The 22930-nt window shown below is 36.0% G+C and overlaps 1 protein-coding gene across 2 annotated transcripts; it reads left to right on the forward strand.

The window, feature by feature from the left end:
- The first annotated feature begins 385 nt into the window (after positions 1–385).
- Positions 386–13022, forward strand: LOC131951327 (sodium-dependent proline transporter). Of its 2 annotated transcripts, XM_059313681.1 has the most exons (18): positions 386–537; positions 1194–1319; positions 5146–5522; positions 6543–6676; positions 6841–6983; positions 7202–7348; positions 7901–8060; positions 8664–8796; positions 9077–9211; positions 9408–9511; positions 9814–9938; positions 10120–10232; positions 10354–10482; positions 10768–10867; positions 11069–11169; positions 11316–11489; positions 11772–11963; positions 12411–13022. In XM_059313681.1, exons 3-18 carry the CDS (start codon positions 5394–5396, stop codon positions 12486–12488), a joined length of 2097 nt encoding a protein of 698 aa, XP_059169664.1. In that variant the 5' UTR covers positions 386–537; positions 1194–1319; positions 5146–5393; the 3' UTR covers positions 12489–13022. The 2 variants fall into 2 exon arrangements, with proteins under 2 accessions (XP_059169664.1, XP_059169665.1); XM_059313682.1 differs by lacking the exon at positions 386–537 and having other exon boundaries at positions 1141–1319.
- Positions 13023–22930: the final 9908 nt, after the last annotated feature.

Consider the following 22930-nt stretch of genomic DNA (forward strand, 5'->3'; position numbering starts at 1 on the left):
ATTGCTGTGTGATGTCAAAATGATATGAAATTGCTGTGCGATGTCAAAATGATATGAAATTGCTGTGTGATGTCAAAATGATATGAAATTGCTGTGTGATGTCAAAATGATGTACCACTACTGCCATGATGTCACAACGATGTCACTGCGCTGAACATTGTATTATCACGCGAGTACTATTTTCGAGCAAAACAAAAATTTTCTTGTGTTAGTATTGACAAATCGTGCCCCCCCCCCCCTTTCCCTTTCCCCCGTGCTAACGAAGGTCGTGTCTTTGTGACAGATTTCTTGGGAACTCCCAGCTGAACTTGCGGGGGGTAAACATTGCACGACCGTCTGCCTCGTTTTGGTATGTCGAGGCGGTGACCTGCATCTTTTGTTTTCTAATGAGCGATAACTTATGCATCTATCAATCATTCTATGTCTTTGCGGCACTGTGTTGTTCTCTACGTTGATCTGGGTTTGAGGTTACGTGAACAACAGAGCTTGCGTTGTCAGGAAAATCTGGGATTGTGACCATATTGTTCATGTGGCCAGGTAGGGTTCGGTGTTATGTGTGATACTGACTACAGCAATTTGGTGCGAAACTAACGCTATAATATTTTTTTTTCATTTTATTCGCTGTTTTTTAATTGCTTTTTTTTAGGTATCGACTAGGTTTGTTGAATTTGCTGTTTAAAATTTTGGTTTTCTATCTCATTGCATAGATTAATCATTTTAAACAATTTATATTCGTCTTATAAATTATTTTTAGTAGTTTGAATTTTTTTAAAATTAGTTTTCATCGCTATAATGTTTATAAAGGTAGAATCTATAAGAAAAATAAAATAGAAGAAATTATTATAAATTCTGGATTGAATTTATATCAGTTAAGAACACAGGTTGCTATTTGATTAGGATAACTAGATTTAGTTCATGAAGTAACTATTCTGCCTCATGTATTTGTCTGATAAAAAAATACTATTTTACGATTTTAAACGTTTATTTTATCAACAAAACTGCCATAAACTAGCCTAAACACAATACATGCGACATAACTTTTTTGGCAAGTTTTGTATCCCAAAGTAAACAAAGGGCCGTAAATTTTATGGCATTGTAAAAAATTATCTCCCCTTGTAGTGTGTAAATTCTAGTGTCCGACGGAACGAGTTTTTAATTATAAAGATTGCTTATCTCTTCTCGTGTGTTTTCAGGTGGAAAAAAAAACATTGAGTTGCTGGGTCAGACTCGCGTCTTAGTGTAGTAGGAGGACGTCATACAACTCTACGCTTTACACTGGAGGGATTAAAATACCTTTACATCGATTTATCCTATCTCTGGTAAGTCAGTCGTGAAGGTTTATTTTTTATTTTCATCGCGAATTAAATTCAAATACAACATATGGTATTTATTTATTTCGATGTATTTTTTTTATTCTTATCGATTAGCCTACGCATACCTTTATATTGTGGGATTAGTCAATAACGGCTTGTTCTATTGTTAGGTTGAGTGTTAGGTTAAAGGTTATTGATGGGGTATAGGATTAGGTATTTAGGACTAGAACTAATGTTCGGCTTTTATTAGCGTTATTTGTCTGTCATGCTATCTATAAGCCTAACTAAACAAATATGAGATTTTTTTTGTCAGTGGTTAATCTACGGATATCTCTTTCATTCGGTATTCTATTTAGTCACTAGAGTGTGGATTTATATATGAATTCATTTCAGAAACTAGACAAATTTTAAATTCACAATTGCTTAGAAAGTTTTTAAATAATAATCGTACAATAGCCCTATGTGCCTATTACTTAGTTCTCAAAAGCCCTAACCTGAAACCCAAAGCCTAAAGTGACACTAAAGTCAGTCTTACATATGCCCTAATTAAAGCCTAATGTCAGTTGTTCATTAGCCCTAATTAAAGCCTAATGTCAGTCTCACATTAGCCCTAACCCAAAGCTTAAAATGAGTCTTATATTAGCCCTAACCCAAAGCCTAAAATGAGTCTTATATTAGCCCTAATTAAAGCCTAATGTCAGTCTTATATTAGCCCTAATTAAAACCTTAAGTTAGCCCTATATTAGCCCTATTCCGAGAGACCACCATGGGCCAGCAACCACTTTTTCTAACGGGAAATACCGGTACATCGATCTAGGCCCACTTATCGACCGGTGCATCTGGCCACGCCCATTAACCGTCATGCATGAGAGGGTCATCCGTAGTATACGGTGCAACTAGTATGTGACCTTGAGACTTGCAGCTGGTGACAAGCCTTCACGCTTGACTGATTTGTTGTTGTTACGTTTGCTGAACATTTCTAGTTGTAGGTAACTGACTCTCATCACTCATATAATTACACATGATTTACCACATGTTTGTGTTTATGTATTCATGAACATTTTTTATTATATATATATATATATATATATATATATATATATATATATATATATATATATATATATATATATATATATATATATATATTTGTATGCATTATGATATTTTGATATAGAGCTCTATGTTCGCTTATTGCTATCACTGTGTTTCTTGTAGTAAGGCCAATTAAACACATAATGGCCCTGTTTATATCGTTGCTAATGATTCTCACAGTGAATAACACCTAAGCCCTAATGACAGGGCCTCCAGTGATTACAGGCTTTACCAATTTGTCAGAAACATCCCAGGCAGAGTTTCTTTTAGGCATTGCTTGGGGGTGAGAGCACTCCCGAAGTATGTCGAACCTCCCCCCCCCCCCCCCCAGCGAAATAGAATTTATATAGAAAATATGTATAGTTGCACTATTGTCTGCATCCTACCACCTCACCCCCCCCCCCCAATGTTCAAGTAGTCGTCGTTATTACTTAAGTAGAAAGTGATCTCCGTTTTAATAAATTGGGACCTCCAATTAATGATTTGGGCCTCTGGACAAAAGTTCTGTGTTGTCTCTGACTTTTGCGTTGTTGTAATCCCACTAATTTGCTTCCATACCACACGATACATCTGTCTCTTTCCGGTTTTCTCTGATATATCCTAAATGACTTCTGCGTTGTTGTAATCCCAGTAATTTGCAGCCATACCACACGATACGTCAACTTCTTTCCGGTCTCTGTATTTCAGTGCTGGTGATGAATGACACAAAACGTCACCAAAAACTGCGTACGGCCAACACCACGACGGAAATGTCTGTAGTGCATAATTTATGCATCGTCGGTTGATTAAATTGGGGGTGCTAAATTCGTCCCTTTTGATAAATGGAATGGAAGTATCGTTGACAAATTTAGCAAAATGTCTGGCTCACCTGGTCATTACAACAGCATGTTAATGGCCCGTATGTAAGCGTAAGGCGATCACGTGATGATACAACGCAGACGTGTAGGCTTTTCAAAATCCTGTTTTGACAGGAGACAGATTTTTACTTTCTCCTATAAGAAGTATACAGGAAGTATTGTAATCGTGCAGAAAATCGAAATCAAGATTTTTACAAAAAAACTCGACGTTTTTAAAGTTACATAGTTTGTATGCCTGTGTGTCTGTCTGTCTGCGTGACTGCAATTACGGCAACTTAAGTACCGTTTCAGTTATGTATTTCATCTATTATATTAAATTTGTATTTCTGCTTAAACTTTTGAACGATTTCCGGTACCCGGAAGTAGTACTTACTCTGCTTCCGGTTTCTGAAAAGCCAATAACTTGAATACAGTTTAAGTTAAGTGGACGAAATTTCACGTATAATATAACATAGTATGTGCATGTTTATGTTACATTTTGAACGGTTTCTGGAAACTAGAAGTGGTACTTCATTTCGTTTAGAAGAATTAGGGTCCACTGTACATAACCTGTACTCGAACACTGAGTGTGTGACACCTTTACATCACTATCATGCCCCCACCCAGACCCACCCTTAAGCTGGTAGAAGAATATATATTCTTTATAAATTCTATTTCGTTCGAGGAGGGCAATCCCCTTCCCCAAAGGGATGCCTGAAAGAAACTCTGTACATTGACAGATCGGTGTCATGTGCTTTTGCAACATACTTGTAACGTAATTTGTCAGCTCTACAACAATAAAAAGTTCAGGTTAGCGCAGGAATACAATGGCGTGTGCTCTTGGCAGTAAAGTGTCACGAAAGCTGCCTACAAAAATGAATGAGGACATGGGTTATAAATGTCATAGTTGTAGCATGCTACTCCGATAAAATATAGCCGCACTAAAATTGATATTAAAAATAAGTAATAAATCATAAAATCGTCTTCGTTTACTTTTTGTTTATTGAATAGGAAATTGTTTGGTTCAAGCGTGTAGCTAGATCTGGTCAAATCTACTCTGCTACAAGTGTGTAGTGGAAACTTATTTAGTGAAATTTGAGATCGATTGCAAGATTACATTTTTGTAATGTATGGTCCTGGGGGTAGTGTGGGGGTGAAGAGTTACTGTGTAGTACGTGTCAGAGTTAGAGTATAATATAGAGGCCCTAAAAGGGTTCATGTCCAAACCGGATCGTGCTTTAGTACACTAGTTCAGTGCCAATGCGTTATAGGGCAGATACGTTGACACTTTCAAACTAAAATGTAAGTTTTAAATATGGATTTTAGTATATGTTAAACGCTTGGTCCATATTTTGCAGTGTTTATTTCAGACTTTTCTCTGCGAGAGGGGTCAGGGGCGTAGCGAGGGGGGGGGGCGGGGGGTTACATATGTCCCTTGGCGCCGACCTTAGGGTGCGCCAAAATGGGTTGTAAAAACAAATTAAAATCTCATTTTAGCTGCAGTTTTGCATTATAAATATAAAAAATATATTGGGGGATGCAAATTGAAAGTTTGAGGGGGGTGCAAATTGAAAGTGTCCCCGGACGCCGGGAAGGGTCGCTACGCCTCTGAGACGAGTGGTAGGCGCTTGAAATTTCGAGGAGGGGGTATTGGTACAAATATGTTTTATTCATATAAATTCTAATTATTTCGGAAAGGGGGAGGGGCAGTCTGAAAAAACTCTGATAAAAGGACACACCTCCCTTAAAAACAACTCTAAGGCTATAACTTAACTCTGTGATTCTAACAAAAATACACGTTTTTCGTCCGGTTAATCGCGTACTTTAGAGAAAACCAACTGAATGAGAACTAAATTACAATAACATTTCAAAATATTTTTTTGCTTTTCCTGTTATTTCAGATGGGCGTGGTTTGTCCAAAACTGCTGTGCCGGGGTGACCTGGGGCGTTGTCTTGTGTGAGAAAACGTCAGATCTACCGCACGGCAGATTCCATGGATCCGGTGTCACCTAGCAATTTTTCGAACATGTTTTACGCTGCGCCCAGTGGATTCAATGTGTAATGGCACCAAACATTTGCTGATCTGCAGTGGCACCAAACTGTTGCTGGTCCACCCCTAGGGGCACCAAACTGATCTGTGGTGCCACCAATGGAGGACGAGAGTGACAGCGATGTCTCGCTGGCCTTCACCAACTCGTCGCTAGCGTATACAATAAGCGAATCAGAGCTGGTTTCTGATTGGTTGAATGGGAAGACACCGTCATCGCAGAAGGATGACGTGAGTTGTTTTTCATTATAAATTAGTATGGTCTTTTAAAGTAATAGATTCTAGTAAAAAAATTTCGAAGTGTCTACTCGGAATAAGATTTTTCGGCAAAAGATAGTTCTGCGCATGCGCAGTGACCTATGGCTAGGGTTAGGGCTAGAATGAGGGTTAGGGGTAGGATTAGGGATAGGGTTAGGGATAGGATTAGGGCTAGGGTTAGGGATAGGATTGGGGCTAGGGTTAGGGTTAAGGTTAGGGATAGGATTAGGGATAGGGTTAAGAATAGAATTAGGGTTGGTATTAGGGTTCTGCGGTTGTAAACACACGCATGCGCAGTACCATCGAAAACATCGCCGCTAAGGCAAGTCGTAGTTTCTCTCCATTGCGCATGCGTATCGCATGCGTATCTTATTCCGACTAGAATCGGCCAAAAAATTTGGGGGGTCGCCACTGAGAAGAATAAATTAAAAACTTCCAATCTAACTCAACTAAATCTGTCTAGCGCCTTTGTAAAATTGGCTACTTCCTTAAAGAGTTTGCAATTTGCCAAAACTTCCATTAGGCCTACTAAATTTTTACAACGACGTTTTTTGTAAATAGCAATAAAAATGATCAATGCATGCCTATCAATCTTGACACGGATTTGATAAAAATGTTCATTATTTAAATTTTGATTATAATGAATGAACAATGGATTCTGTGAAATCAACCTAGTTAATACCTGGTTAAAGGGAAACAACTCGATAAAAGGGGGGAAAACGCAATGGAGTTGGTTGGGGAGGCCGAAGTATAAATTAATTTTTAGGGAGGTAGACTTTTTGTTTTACTCTGACGTTGGAGATGGAGGACGGGGGTTTAATCGGGGAGAGGGGGGATGTGACGTCATAAATGAATGACCCCTGATTAAAAAAAGAAAAACGACCACCAGTTCCACTGAAAAAGGCTGTCTCACGAATAAAGAGTAGTCTACCAGCTATTATTGTAGACATTATCCGGTTATTTATGTATCTCAACTATCTCCAATTCTTGCAGAAAACAGACGGGGACTCGGACAAGTCCACCTTCTCCCAGTCCAACTGTCTTGGCAAGGTTGAGTACGTCATTTCTTTACTGGGTCACTCATTTGGGTTAGGAAACATTTGGAGATTTCCTTACCTGTGCTTCAGGTAAGTTACAAGTCAAGTACTGCAAGACAAATTAAGAATCTGAGTAAATCGTGTTTTGTTGACATTTAAAAAACTATTGGAAGTAAAATCTATATAGGCTATGTGGGGGACATTAAACATGTTCATTACTAATACCCTAAACAATTAATTTAATTACTTCACAGAAACAAAGGAGGATCTTTCCTAGTGCCTTATATTTTACTGGTGTGTTTTGTTGGCATGCCTCTGGTCTTCCTAGAGACTACCTTAGGACAATTTACAAGCAAGGGACCTGCAAAATGCTGGGATTTTGCACCTATCTTTAAAGGTAAAATTTGCGTTTCTTACTGCTTAATTCTTCTGATTGGTGCCTTTTGAAAATTCATTTTATAATACTGTGTTAAAATAATTTGGTCACTAGTTTTATTTATTTACATATTTTGTTTATATTATAGGAATATAATATAATGTTATAATGAAAATGATAAAAATGTCATTGTGTGTGTTTATTTTAAAGTAAATAATGAACGCATTTTAAAATTCCAGGTTTGGGTGTTGCCATGATAGTGACTTCAATTTTAATTAGCATTTATTATCACATGGTCATAGCCTGGGTCCAGTTTTATTTGTGTGCTTCCTTCACCAGCAAGTTGCCTTGGTCAGAGTGTGGCAGGACAGCCTGGAGCACAAAAGGTGAGGTCAGCACAGAAACAAAGTAGAATTTGTATTTAATGGAAGAAAACACTAAATAAGTTAAAAACTGGCCAGAAATTACACTTGCAAACAAATTAATGGTTTAATATAATCTTATTTTGTATTGAAATTTTATGTTATTGATTTGAGGAGTCTTTAATAAGTGATGTTACACTCCTGGGAAAGTTATAGAATTGTAATAGATTTTTAAACTGAAGTTTTAGTAGTTATTTTACATTTTTAAACAGTATTTTATTTAAAAAATGTAATAAATAATAGGAATTGATATCTGCATGAATAAAACTTGTATTTAACATCCACCTCCTCCATATAATGAAAAATGCATAACCCACCCCACTCTCTCTAAGAGTGTGACATTATATATAGATTACCCCTTATTTACAATTTACTTAACTTAACTGCTATTTTAAATTATTTAATCCATGTAATAATTTAATCTGATGGATCTTATTGATTTACTTTAAACAAGTTCAAATGATTCAATTTATTTGTTTTTAATAAAGATAAGATCAATTAATTATTATTGTTCAGATTGTAGTTTAAAATGGCCAGTTGTCACATGCAAGGATGGTGTCAAGTTTGTCAATGGGACCTGCATCCAGGACAAAAACATAGTGGGTGTCTGGAACTTGACAGTTTTCTATGACACTGTGGGGGAAAAGCCAGTCTCAGCTTCAGAAAAGTACTGGAAGTATGTGGCTAGCTACTTGATTTTTTTCCGATTAAAAATTATAATCAATAACTTCAAATAACTAAAATTATTTTTTAAATAATGAAAATGAAACATTTTGAATCTAAAATGCATATTAATTATTCTTTATTTTTATCATTAGTATCATAAAAGCATTGTTGAATTACTCATTATTCCATTCAGCATTAAAGTTATTGTTTTTAATTGCCTGACATGTAAGCAAACTCTAGGAAAAATAAAATCCCTATGTGCATAGAATGAGGAAAAGATTTATCCCAAAGAAGGGGAAATAATCAGTACATACAGAATTTTTTACAAATTCCCTACTCTCTGAAATCAATTTTTAAAATTTAAATAGATCTATCTTATACAACTGGTATGGAATTTTGAGCTACTCTTTTGCTATATAAAATTTGATATTTAAAAGCAAAAACATGCAATAGTTTCATCATTTACCTCTACCCTTATACCTTACAACAATTATTTTTCTCTGTATTTGATAACAAAGTGAGTCTATTTAATGTAGTACTATAGATACAGTTTATGTTGTTAAAAGAAATATCTCTAATGAAGCTAGCTTAAAGAGCACTATTCTATTTTTAGCAACAATGTCCTGGCTCTGAGTTCTGGCATCTTTAAACCTGACTCACTAAGATGGCAGCTCTCTTTGAGCCTTCTTCTGGCATGGTCCATCACATTTATCTGTCTGCTCAAAGGAATAAAATCAAAAGGGAAAGTAAGTGTCTGAGGTGTACATCATAGCAGCATTATTAGTAGACTTAGTATTTAACTATTTTAGATAAGACCATCAATCAGAAGAACATAAAGATCTTGTAAGATGGTCATTATGCTAACAATTTATTTACACAATTTATTTTTAGGCTTTTTCAACTGATGATAACATGTTTGTTTTTTGTTGTATTTTTGTTCTAGGTATTATATTTCACATGTCTTGCACCGTATGTTATACTGGGTATCTTGTTTGTTTGTTTTTTTTTGTTTTTTTTTTGTTCTAGGTATTATATTTCACATGTCTTGCACCGTATGTTATACTGGGTATCTTGTTTTTTCGTGGTGTTACTTTGGATACAGCAGGAAGTGGGATCCTGTTTTACATTGTTCCAGATATAGATGAAATCACAAAGTCAAGGGTAACTAACTCTAGCTTTTAAACATTGTATGTATTGTCTCTCTTTCATTTTTCTAATATATTTTAGAAACACCTGTTTAATTGAGGACAAATTAGGAATAAAATTTAGAGTGTATTTAATTTTTTTTTCCTGTTAAGTATCTGTTTTGTTTAGTGTTCACTTCAAAGAGTTAGTAATGAAATTATTTCTCATTCAGGTGTGGCTTGATGCTTTGAGTCAAGTTTTCTATTCATTAGGGCCCACGTGGGGAGGTTTGATTACTTTGTCTAGCTACAAAAGATTTCACAATAATGCATTTAGGTAAAACTATTTCATTAATATAAACTTATGAGTATTTTTTAAAATCTTTTTAATTGCTTTTTCCTTATCAATTTACTAAAATATTTATGATTTATGATAATTTATCTGTTGTTTTTTTTAAGTCTGAGCTGTTAATACATTTAATTGAGAAATTCAAATGTTTCTATATTGATGCTTATATTTTAAATGAAGAAAGTATACTTTTTCTCTAATGATGCTTATATATTAAATGAAAGGAGTAAATCTTATTGCTAGTGTTGTTCTAATGACGAAGTAAAAATGTTCCTTTACTGCTACCCTAGGGATTCCATGATTGTCAGTTGTGGTAATACTGTGCTAAGTTTAGTGGGCGGGTTAGTTGTCTTCACATATCTGGGCCAACTGGCAGGTCAGCTTCACCTGGACATTCATAAAGCTGTAGCACCTGGTAAGGTGTGGTCATATTATTACCAAAAATTAAAATTTCCTGCTTAACAGGCAATATTTTTAATTAACTTTAGTATTTTTGTAGTATGTAGAATTTTTTTTTAAATTTTTTCCAGTAAGAAATAACTTAAGTTTGTTAAAACTTAGTGCACTTTTCTATGCCTTCACTCTTCATCTTGCAGGCCCTGGTTTAGCGTTCATAGTTTACTCTTCAGCTGTGTTGCATCTTCCTGCACCCCCATTCTGGTCTGTTGTGTTATTCCTGCTGCTCATGGTTCTAGAAATGGACACTCGGGTATGCTGGATTTTAAAACTAAACATGTAAAAAGTACTTTTTGAAAATTGTATAACATAAGTGTATTACGACTTAACTAAAATAGTTTAAAACGTATCTAAAATAATGTTTTACTATGAAGTTTTCAGTTGTTGCGACTGTGTTAACCAGTGTCATTGATCAAAGACCTCACTACAAACAGAGGAAAGTTGTCCTTATATTTCTCTTATGCTCCACAATGTTTATTTTGAGTCTTCCTTTAGCTACAAATGTGAGTATTCTCTTGGGACCTCATATTAGATATTATTTTCATACTTACTGAGTCAAAAAGATATTTCTTTAAAAGAGTTATTTATAATATAATCTACATTTCATTTTCATATCATAAAACAGTAATTTTTTAATATGTATTCGATAATTTAATTATTTAATTTGAATTATTATTGACATATATTCCACATTTATTGTAACTGTTGTGTAAAATTATTTCTTGTGCGTGCATGTTAGGATTAAAATAAATAGTTACATTTAAAATCACAAAGACTTTTATCTTTAGGGTGGCATGTACATTTTTACTCTAATGGATACTTACATTGGTTCATGGTCACTCATGGTCAGTGGACTAACAGAGCTTGTGGCTGTGACATATGTGTATGGTGAGAGCAAATTTGACAATCTTTGCTTAAACTAGACCATTTACATCTTTACTCAAATAGTACATTTACCCTTGTACTCAAATAGTGACTATAAAATATACCTATTTATTAAAATAGTGACTCGAGAACATTTCTCTCCTTACTGATATAGTTAATAAACTGAAATTAAACAGAATCAAACTCAAAATTTTTTTTTCTTAGGATGCAATCGTTTGTACCAAGATATGACCATTATGTTTGGTACAGAGCCATCTTTGTGTTGGAAAGTTTTGTGGATGTGTGTGACACCACTCATTATTATTGTAAGTCTATGTCACATTAATCTCTAACTAAAATGTGATTTTACAATAACACATACCAAATAGTTTTTTATCCTACTGTTGATAAAGACATGTTGCAGCAGAAATAAAGAGCAGTAATGAAATAGTTATTTTTAACATATCCCCAGGTGATATTTTTCTACTCCTGTGTGGACAATCCAGCCACCACATATGGCAGTTATGTTTACCCTACTGCTGCTGAAGTTATTGGCTGGCTCATCATGGCTGCCTCTATCATATGGATTCCTGTTTGTGCTTTGTACAAAATTATAAAAGAAGATGAAGGCATAACATTAATGGAGGTAGCATTCAACCATTGTTATAATAAAAATTAAAAGAATTTTAAGCAGATATAAAGAACTTATTTGGTATTTTGGTGTTTATTTTCAATAAGCATTCACAATCTGTTGGATCTTCAGACTTTTTTTTTACTTTTCGTTTTTATTTTTGGTTTTACTTTTAAACTTTTTATGTTAATAACATATTTAAATCATTATGATACTTTAACTATTTGGTGTGTCCATTATTTCAATTGTAATTTTTTTTTAAATGTTTTCTACTTTTTATTTATTCCAAATGTCCAGAAAATTAAGTTACAGAGCATTCCGAACAAATACTGGGGGCCTTCACTAGTCAAACACAGGCGGCAGGTGACCTATGTCAAGGACTTTGTGCTAGATCCTGAGGGAGACAAACTGCGTTTGGCATATGTGAACAAAGCATTTACCTTGGAGAGCTCATATTCTACTTACTGTGATAATGGGACATTGAATAGTGTAAGAAAATATTTGTAGTCTTACTGTGATACTGAGACACATTATGGTGTTAAATTTGTTTTAGTCTTACTGTTATACGGAGAGACATAATGGTGTAAAAAAAAATTAGTAGTTCTCCTGTGATATTGCGACACATAATGGTGTAAGAAATTGTTTTTAGTCTAAAATGTTTCAGTTAATCGGTCAAATTTGGACCAAGTAATTTATCTTGTGCATTGTTCTGACTATATCTCTATGAAATGTTCAATTATAAAACAGACCTGGCTTTGTTTGGTTTACAAGGATCAATGACACTGAAAGATTTAATAAAAATGTAAAGAGGGTACTCATTGCGCAATTATAATTTTGAAAAAAAAATTTTTTTTTAATTTCAGTAGTCATCAAGCTATTTTTTTTAATTGATTTAATTACTTCATGTGTTTCATGGGACATGTTTTGTTATTTCAGTATCCCAGCACAACCACATTTTCCTTTGACGACCACCCCATGTTTTTGTCGAATGTGTCCTTGGAGACATCAGTCTAGGACTTATATCTATGCTGTTGGGTCTAGTGTACAGTGTACAGTTATTTATGCAGGCCTATAGGCCCAATGTTACTTACTAGGACTTAGATCCATGCTGTTGGGTCTAGTGTACAGTGTACAGTTATTTATGCAGGCCTATAGGCCCAATGTTACTTACTAGGACTTGGATCCATGCTGTTGGGTCTAGTGTACAGTGTACAGTTATTTATGCAGGCCTATAGGCCCAATGTTACTTACACAATAAAACTGTCAAGATTTTACTTGGCATACATAAGCAAGGCTCCAAAGTTTATTAATGTTTCATTTTAAAATTGTTGACTTTTTGTTGGTTTTTATTTGTTTGCTTCTTGCTTCCATTTTGTTCCATGTTGTTTTTAAAACATATATTACATATGTTTTATAACCTATTGGATTTAATTTTTATTGTATATAATAACAAAAACCAACAAAAATATTTATTTCAAAATATGTCATCAATATGTCATCACAGTTTATGACTCATCCACACAATACTGAGATCTTCAACAGATAAAATAAAAATGTACTAAAAATCATTTTTCATTAATTTTTAATTAATCCCAAAGCAACATTTAGTCTAAGTAACATACTTTGTAAAATAAGTTTACTGACATTTAATTATAATAGGTAATTTTAAGTCAATTTCTTTCTGTAAAATAGCTGTTCATTTTAAAGACTTCAGGAGGGAAGGGAGCAGATGAATAACTGAAAAAGACAATTTCTGACTTCTTTTTTTTTTTATTTGGACCCTCCCAAGAATCACTTTTTTAAAAAAAAATTAAATGCAGAACATAAAATGAAGCATTTTTTAATCACTTAGATTTTAAACACGTCATTTTTTTAAAATGTAATTGTATAAGTAGAGCTTTTGCAAACCAAACGATTCATCCTAGTCTGGCATTATCCCCCTTTAAGAAAAACTGCCGCCATGCGTACAGACTAAAAAAAAATTTTCCTTAGGGGGTCATCCATAAATGACGTCACACTCGTAGGGGGGAGGGGGGGTCCGTAATTTTGTGACGATGTGTGATGAGGAGGGGGGGGGGGGGGGGTCAGATGTTGCGACGTCACATTTTTGCATTATAAAAAAGCAATGTTAGAAAACGAATTTTAGACGTTATTTCGCATTTTAGATAACTGTTTTAATAAATAGTAATAGTTTAGACAAGATTTTAGAAAAATATCGACGTTTTAAAAAAAATTCAACTGCAATTTTGAGGGGGTTGTAGGTTGAGGTGTGACGTCATTTTAGGGGGGGGGGTCTGGCTTTTTGTGACGACGTGTGACGGAGGGAAGGGGGGGGGGAAATAGTAAAAAAGCGTGACGTCATTTATGGATGACCCCTTACTGTTCAGTAGCTTTCAATCTCTAAGACTTCTTAGCCCATGGTTTACGCTCAGCCTGCTCAGCTGTGGAAAAAAAAAGCTCACAAACGGCTAAATCAGAGGCGTAGCGGGGGTACATATGTCTCCGGGTGCCGTCCCTAGGGGGCGCCAAAATGGGTTGGGAAAAAAATGAAAAGCTCATTTTAACTGAAGTTTTGCATTATAACTTTAAAAAATATATTGGGGGGGGGGGGGGGGGGCGCCAAATTGAAAGTTTGTCCCCGGGCACCGGGAAGGGTAAGTTGCTACGCTTCTGGGCTAAATAATAGGGTCGCTAATATTTAATCTTAATCTCCCCTTTTATTGTTGAATTAAGTAATCTTTTAATTCAATTTTAATGAATAATTATTTTTGAAAATATGTATTCTTGCATTGTCATAGAAGACCAATGTGTCTGGAAAGTTTAAACGACAGTGGTGAATTACAAGTGATTCAAAGTTGAGTTCCAAAATTTGCGAAACGTTCACAAAAACCAAACAAACAGATATTGTGATTTAAATAAAAACTTATAAAAATGGATTGTAAACGGTTCGTATTAAACTCTCGACTGGCTAATGTAGGCCCATGTAGAGTTTCTTTCAGACCTACAATGAAAATAACAATTCATAATGTAGAAACAAAATGACTTGGCGAAACAACGGCTCCATTTATTTTCGCCAGCACGCTGTTATAAGGACACAATGTTCGAATCAAAGCCCACTTGAAAGTCTTATTCATGGACAACAGAACGTAAAAGTTCAGGCTAGAGTTAAGGGCCGCAATGCTCACTGTTATACTGACTGCTAGGTCGTGCGCGCCGGATGTGAAGTAGCATATAACGGTAATGAGTAACGGCATCCAGCAGATGAAAAACAACCCGCAGACCAGGAGAATAAATCGGATCACTTGCCAGTTTGAACTGTGTTTTTTGTTTTGGTTCGGGGCGCCGACTGTGCTGACTTGAATGTTTCTAATTTGCCGGTTCCCAACACAGAAAATACGACCGTAGAGGAAAACTAGGGTTGTGGCTGCGGCAATGAAATACACACACAGGCAGCACAGAAGGTAGTATTTAGATATGATGATCATAGGGTTGCAACCTATGACGGGCGAGAAGTCGTTCAGCCACATGGGTAAAACTCCGAGGCAGGCGGAAACACACCATGACGTAATGATCAGCCGCAGTGTCACGCGCGAAGTCATGTTACTCTCGTACCAAAACGGGTGAACGATATAAAAATACCTGTCAGCTGACATCAAAACGAGGCAGCCTAAAGACTCCAAAGCGCTGATGTACAGAATGCACGTTACGGGCAAACAAGCGAATTTGTTGTTTTCAAAAACTGACCGAGTTTGAGGAAAGACCCAGAAATTTCGGACAACTAACATTAATCCAACCAGCAGATCTGCTATGGAGAGTGTAGCGATGTAGGCGTTGGGCTGTGTCCATAGTTTCCGAGTCCTGGCGAACGTTATAAGCAGAAGAGAATTGTTGGTCAGAATCATCAACGACACGATGTTATTTCCAGCAATGACTAACACTTCGGTTAAGCTGATTTCAGTGTCATTAACCAATGAAAACGTTGTGTTTGTAATTGTTTGATTTTGAAAAATATTGCTCGACAATGACATTTTAAAACTCAAAAGCACTGCTTCATTCCAAAAACTATTTGATCAAAACGTTACTATCTTTTTTTTTTAATCTGCCGCTACGTTTTAGTACCATACGACATCTATATTCAGTTCACTTACTAAAATTTCCTTCGACAGTTTACAACAAGTTAGCCTCTGCACTGAACAATTTTTATCCAGTATTTACTTTAAAATATCACAGATTAAAATCTACAGAAATACCAAGTTACGACCATAATATTTTTAATGACCACTGATTAAAAGTTACACGACCATTACATGTTTAATCCCATTGATCAAAAGCTACACAAAATACCAAGTTACGACCATAACATTTCTAATTACCACTTATTAAAAGTTACACAAAATTCCATGTTACGACCATAATATTTTTAATCACCACTGACTAAACCGTTATAGTGTAATCAGTTGTTGAGTGATATCATGACAATAAAAATGTTTCCTCCCAAATTATTCCTGACACAACACTTGAAATACCACCACACAGTAAACGTGCTTGTCGAAAAAATAAAATATTTTTGGCATAAATATTAAAAAAAAAACCCAATGTTTATCAACAACTTTTTAAATAGTTCCAAACTATGAGTGATAACCATCTTGTCGCCTGCTTATAATCAACATTGATCCTGTAGAAAACTGCATATAGCCAACATTTATCCTGTAGAAAACTGCATATAGCCAACATTTAGCCTGTAGAAAACTGCAAATAGCCAACATTTATCCTGTAGAAAACTGCAAATAGCCAACATTTAGCCTGTAAAAAACTGTATAAAGCCAACATTTAGCCTGTGGGAAAACCGTATAAAGCCAACATTTAGCCTGTAGAAAACTGTATAAAGCCAACATTTAGCCTGTAGAAAACTGTAGAAGCGAGCGGTCCAAACGATGTCCAACAAACAGACGGAAACTTGAATGTCTATTCCAATTGACCCACCCCATCCCGCCCTTTTATTCCGCAGGATGCTATAAATCAATCAAACGATTTGTTTGTTTGTTCAAGCGGGGGAAAAGTAGAAAAAAAATTCAATGTTTTTTTTTATTGTTTGAATTATCGTATTACAGCGATATCTTATTTCTAACTGATTTCATTTTCAACTTCTGACATCAAGGTAAAAAAAAAGCTTCGTATAACTAGTATTTCCGCATTAGCGGTCAAACGGAAAAATATTATGGATTTTAACCGTAACATCATACAGCTTAATTTTTTAAACAGTACACGTGTATAAGATATCTGAAACGTTATAGCATGTCAAATATGTGTTTTTGTGTGTGGGGGGGGGGGGGCATAGTGTGTTTAATGTAGTGTGGTTGTGTGGTGGTAACTGCACATAGGGGATATACGTTGTGGTGGTGTGGTGAATCCACAGAGATGGTGTGGTGATGGTGTTGTTATGGTGTGGTGATGGTGATGGTGTGGTGAATTCACAGAGATGTTGTTGTGATGGTGTGGTGAATCTACAGAGATGGTGTGGTGATGGTGTGGTGAATCCACAGAGATGTTGTGGTGAATCCACAGAGATGGTGTGGTGATGGTGTGGTGAATCTACAGAGATGTTGTTGTGATTGTGTGGTGAATCCACAGAGATGGTGTGGTGAATCCACATAGATGTTGTGGTGAATCCACAGAGATGGTGTGGAGATGGTGTGGTGAATCTACAGAGATGTTGTGATGGTGTGGTGAATCCACAGAGATGATGTGGTGAATCCACAGAGATGGTGTGGCGATGGTGTGGTGAATCCACAGAGATGGTGTGGTGATGGTGTGGTGAATCCACAGAGATGGTGTGGTGATGGTGTGGTGAATCCACAGAGATGATGTGGTGATGGTGTGGTGAATCCACAGAGATGATGTGGTGATGGTGTGGTGAATCCACAGAGATGTTGTTGTAATGGTGTGGTAACACACACCGATGAACTATATATTCAAGGACAAAGATGTTTGGTTGCGGTCACCTAGATCTCTGGCCACCTTCGTGCAGCTGTGGCTCACCACATAAGGGGAAGGTGTGGTTGGTAGATCTTTACAATAATTTAAAGTGTAACTCAGACGCATGTTATATCCAAATATTTATGATGCCCCTCGTCACACTTCATTGCTTATACCGAGCTCCCTACCTCTTTCCCCCCCCCCCCCCCCCCGAGCATTCTTATCTTCTTTACATGTTAAAATTGCGAATTCTCCAGTTAACAGAGACACTTTGAATTATAAAGCCGAAGCCAAACCGTCTCATTCCCTTATAAAAGTCTACACACTTCATCCAGCCTCCAATTAAAATAGTTTTTTTTTTCCAAACTCTCTTTGTTACCCAATGCTTTAGGTTTTGTACAAGTTCCGATCTGTCGATCACATTAGTTCTGATTGTAAATGGTGAGATGGAATCGATTAGTTAACAGCGTGTATGGGAGGCAACTGTTTGAACTGTCATTTCACGCTAGATGAGAGCAAATCCTGTCTTTCCGTCAAGCCATTGTTCACTAATTTGGGGATTGTATTTAGTTTAATAAAATGTGTGTGCAAAATTGAAATAAATTCTTCTTTTTGCCATTTTAAATTTTCATTTGGAAGCTTATGCAGCGGAAGAACAGTTTTCTCTTTTGGACATATTGTTATACTTAATTAGGAAGTTCACATGAAAATTGCAATCAAAGTTTGCCCTACATATTAAAATTTTTACATTATAGTTCCGCTGTCAAGAAAGAAATATTACTATTGTAAATCTGTATCAGTCCACACAAGCCGATGATGAAAACTAATACTAAAGCGAACACACAACTGACGCTATAAATTACGTGTCTGAGGCGAAAACAAAAAAAAAAAAGAAAAAAAAATTAATAATAATAAATTATATTTTTAAAAAAAATAAAAAATAAATAAAAATAAAGATTATAATAAATTTAAATTAAAACAATGATAAATTCATCTAAAAAAATGGTTCCGCTGTCTTTCTGTCTTAAAAAAAATGATTCCGCTGTCTTGGCACCTAGCAGAGATAAAATAAAACTGATTTTTACAAAACTCACTAATGCACTTACAAACATGGCACACAAAAAAAAAAATGGTTCCGCTGTCTTATTCATCCATCCAATGTGATTTTGTACATTAGCGTCAACTTAAAAAGTACCTTACCTCATGGCATTCCTGCTTACTAGAGTGTGAATGGCCTTCTTAATTATTATACAGTACACCCTTAAAACAAGCACTCCCCCCCCCCCCCCCCAAAAAAAAATACCTTGCTAACAACAATGTACCCTACTTTTGTACATTTGTTCATTGTTCCCTAAAATATTTCCCTTTAATTTCACCATATTGATTAGGGCCATCTGCTATTGTCAATGAAGTACTAAATGATTACAGCGTTCACTTTTTTCCCTTATTGTTTTAACTTTGCTGAAAAACTTTTTGTGTAAGAAATGTTTTTCTCCTCTTCCTCCTACAGCTGTGTAACTGTTCAAAATATGATACAGACTACACTACAACAAAGATGTTGATGTGTTTGTTTTAGCTGAGAATAAAAGTTTTTAAAAAGTTTTTTTTAAAATGTCGTATTCATATAGAAGCATTTGAACTTTTAACTTGGTAACGGTATAATGACTCAAGGAGAATGTAGGAGTGTGCTTATTAAAGAATTGTATGGGAAGGTATTCCACTATCCCCACCACCTGACGCCAATAGCGGAAGTGGTTACGTGTGTGTCTTGATCCTTGGGCATTCAGTAACGTCACAGGGGAGGGGGTTGCTACACCGGGCATCAGCCGACTTAGAGACGCCATTTAATCAAAGTGTTGACCTGTGGTTGCAACATGCTCAAACTCTTCTGTTAACATCACACTCTATCTTATCTGCAACACACGTTCATAGTAGAACGTAATAAATCTGACATTGTTCTTTGTTGAATATTGTTTTTAGATCACTAGATAACAATACCTGGGTGTTTGACTAAAAGCCCCCCCCCCCTCCCCACGTAATTCAAATCTCTTCAGGAAATATCATTAAGTGCTTGCTAAACTTTGCTGGTTGGAAAGTCGCAGAAGAAAAACATTTTTTTCTAATGGGAAATTAAAAAAAATTGTAATTTTTTTTTTCATATGCTTTTTCTCGGTGGGCCATGTCCAGAGGCGTAGCGACGGGGGGCGGGGGGCACATATGTCCCCGGGCGCCGATCTAGGGGCGCCAAAATAAGCGCATTGTAGCTGCTATTTTGAATTATAAATATAAAAATTATATGGGGGGGGCCCAAATTGAAAGTTTGTCCCAGGTCGCCGGGAGGGGTCGCTACGCCTCTGGCCATGTCCGTCCACATTCATAATTATCTCATTTTTTTTTTTCAACATTTTGAATGTTGTTGACAAACGACATATTGTGACAATTATTTCAGTCTTTATCCCGTGTTGGCTTTTTTATATAACAGCGTGGTACATATGAGTATGAGGCTGAATTATTGTTGAAATTAGAATACACACAAAAAGTTAACTACAATTTCTTTCTTCTTCTTCTTCGTTTTTAATTTTAGTGTTGGAAAGGATCCCCTCCAACCAAGAACAAACTACAAGGCAGCAGTTGTTTGATTCTGGAGTTGTCTCTCCTAGAGAGGAGTGGATGTACCCAGCTAACGAGCTCATCTGCCCGAGGGTTTAGCAACCATGAGCTTTAACGACAATTTCGTTCGATTTCGGGCTAATGAAAGTTAAAATTGAAAACACAATAGACAAATAGAATCGGCTAAGAGATTCGTTCGCACATTCAGTACAACCAAATTTGATAAGCTACAATCAGAGTTTCTTCCAGGCATCTCTTCGGGGGGGGGGGGGGGGGGGGGGGGGGGCTCCGACCATCCACCCCCCCCCCCCCTCGAACGTAATGGAATTTATATAGTAAATATATACTTTTAAGTGTCCGCCCCCCCCCCCCGGAAATTTTAGTCCGCCACCCGAAAATTTCAAGTGCTCCCCCCCCCCCCAGGAGAAAATAGTCTGGAAGAAACACTGCCTACAACACCAAATTTAATACAAACAAGCCTTTGTTCTGTGTCTAGTTTTTTTTTTTTACTACTTCACGCCGTGGCTTTTTCCTAGAATCGCTATATCGTAATCGTTTTTAATTTAAAATAGGGTTTGTTGTTTTTTCTGGGGGTTTTTGTCAACCCCCCCCCCCCCCTCATTTAATATAACAAAGACCTATACAAGATCTTAGACGCTTTGTGTTTCTAACGACAAAATCAATCAGATGTCCTCTTATTCTTACTTAATAAAAGAACGATTTGCTTTTATTGGAATTCTGTAATTACCACTAATGATGTTTCGCTGTTGTTGTTTTTTTTTTAGTTATTTTTTCTTGATCAATTGGCTGTTAAGATAAATGGGATATAATAAATCGAAGTGTCTACTCGGAATAAGATTTTTCGGCAAAAGATAGTTCTGCGCATGCGCAGTGACCTATGGCTAGGTCAGTGGTTCCCAACCTTTTTCGAGTGGCGACCCCCTTTTATAAAAAGTAAGTGACCCGCGACCCCCATAGAATTAAAAAGCCGAAATTAGTATGGAAATTAATAAGCACTAAAATAAGATTTTCTAGTAGACTTTCAATATGAACTACTCTTGATAACTGTTTTAATAGCATGAGTAAAATTGCATACTATTCACTAAACCTTCGTGGTTAACTTTTTAATTACATTTTTTTTTTGTTAACGCCAACCTATGTCATTATAATTATCTTAATTTTGTTTTTAATCGAAGAATAGTGTTGAAAATGTATTCTCGAAAAGTCAATCAATCTTATGTTCGGGTACGAATGGTGAATACTACACCAAAATTGTGTCTGCAGTTTTTCATCTTACTCGGAATCATTCTGCAAATAAAAGAACTCATCTTGTAATTCAACGCGAATGCTGGCAACATCAAGGGAAGAAGAGAATAGGTAATGCGTAAATGCAGATTCTTCTTTTTTTCAGCTCAGAGAAATAGCGATGCAGTCCGTTTTCAATAGATTCAAGATGCCCAGAAATCGCTTCTTTCAAAATTTTAAATAACTCAAATTTACAATATTTCCAAGATTTATTTTCTTCGCCGATTTTGCAGTTTTGATAAAAGTGCCCCGAGATTATCATGGAAAGTTATAATATCCGTTAATTTACCTGAAGCTTCAGGTTATGCTTATCTTGATGTTCGAACACATCTGCTTGGTATGGTACTCTCTCCAACCACCACTCTATGTCGTTTTAAGTATACCAAAAAGTCATGTTTTCTTTGCACTTCCAAGAACAATTTGATTTCAGATTTCAATAAAAAACACAATTTACAACATTTCGTTTGACAGCCAGCGTACTGTAGTGTAGAAGAGTAGAACCTCGTGATCTATATTAATGTTTTTTCTCAGTTCTTTGAAGGCTCCAGATTTTATATAATTTACGCCTTATACTAGCAATGAACTCTTGATGTCAATTGGTTAGGGTAGTGGTTAGGGAGCTAAATCTTTTCTGTTTTCTGAAAGCCCGATTTTGAGCTAAACATAGATGGCGCATCATCCGTACAAACCCACACAACCGTTCCAGTGGCGGAACTAGAAAAAAAGGGCCACCCCGCAAAAAAAAATTCTGCCCCCCCCCTATCTATCTATAATTATAATATATATATATATATATATATATATATATATATATATATATATATATATATATATATATATATATATATATATATATAAAGCAATGTATGTGTATCTGTGTATCTGTGTGTCTGTGTGTCTGTGTGTCTGTGTGTTTGTCCTTTATGCATTACTACACCTCTCATCACATCGCCGTGACACTTTGAGAAGATGTTTAGAATATTCCTGGGGAGGTTTCTGCGAAAAAAATAATTTCAAATTCGCAGGGGTGGCGCCCCGGCAGGGCGCGATTTGTTTTTCTCTATATACGGTATATAAAAATAAAAGTCTATTTTGGTTTGGCATCGTTCATCCGATAGGCATGAAACTTTGCGGAGTAGATTAGAACACTCTAGGGAAGGGTTCTGTACAAAAATCATTTTTAATATCGCAAGGGCGGCGCCACGGGAGGGTGCGATTTTTCTCTATATACGGTATATAAAAATAATAAAAGTGAATTGCAGTGACACCGTTCACACGATCGCCATGAAACTTTGGGAAGATGTTTAGAATATTCCTTGGGAGGTTTCTGCATTAAAAAACATTTTCAAATTCGCAGGGGTAGCGCCCCGGCAGGGCGCAATTTGTTTTTTTTATACGATCTATAAAAATAAAAGTAGATTTTGGTTTGACAGCGTTCACCCGATAGCCATGAGACTTTAGGGAGTTGATTAGAACACTCTATGAAAGTGTTCTGTTAAAAAAATAATTCTTAATTTCGCAAGGGCGCCGCCACGGGAGGGTGCGATTTTCCTCTATATACGGTA

Source organism: Physella acuta, unplaced genomic scaffold (assembly GCF_028476545.2).
Source record: "Physella acuta isolate Inbredline_101_S28 unplaced genomic scaffold, ASM2847654v3 ptg000808l, whole genome shotgun sequence".
Classification (NCBI taxonomy): domain Eukaryota; kingdom Metazoa; phylum Mollusca; class Gastropoda; family Physidae; genus Physella; species Physella acuta.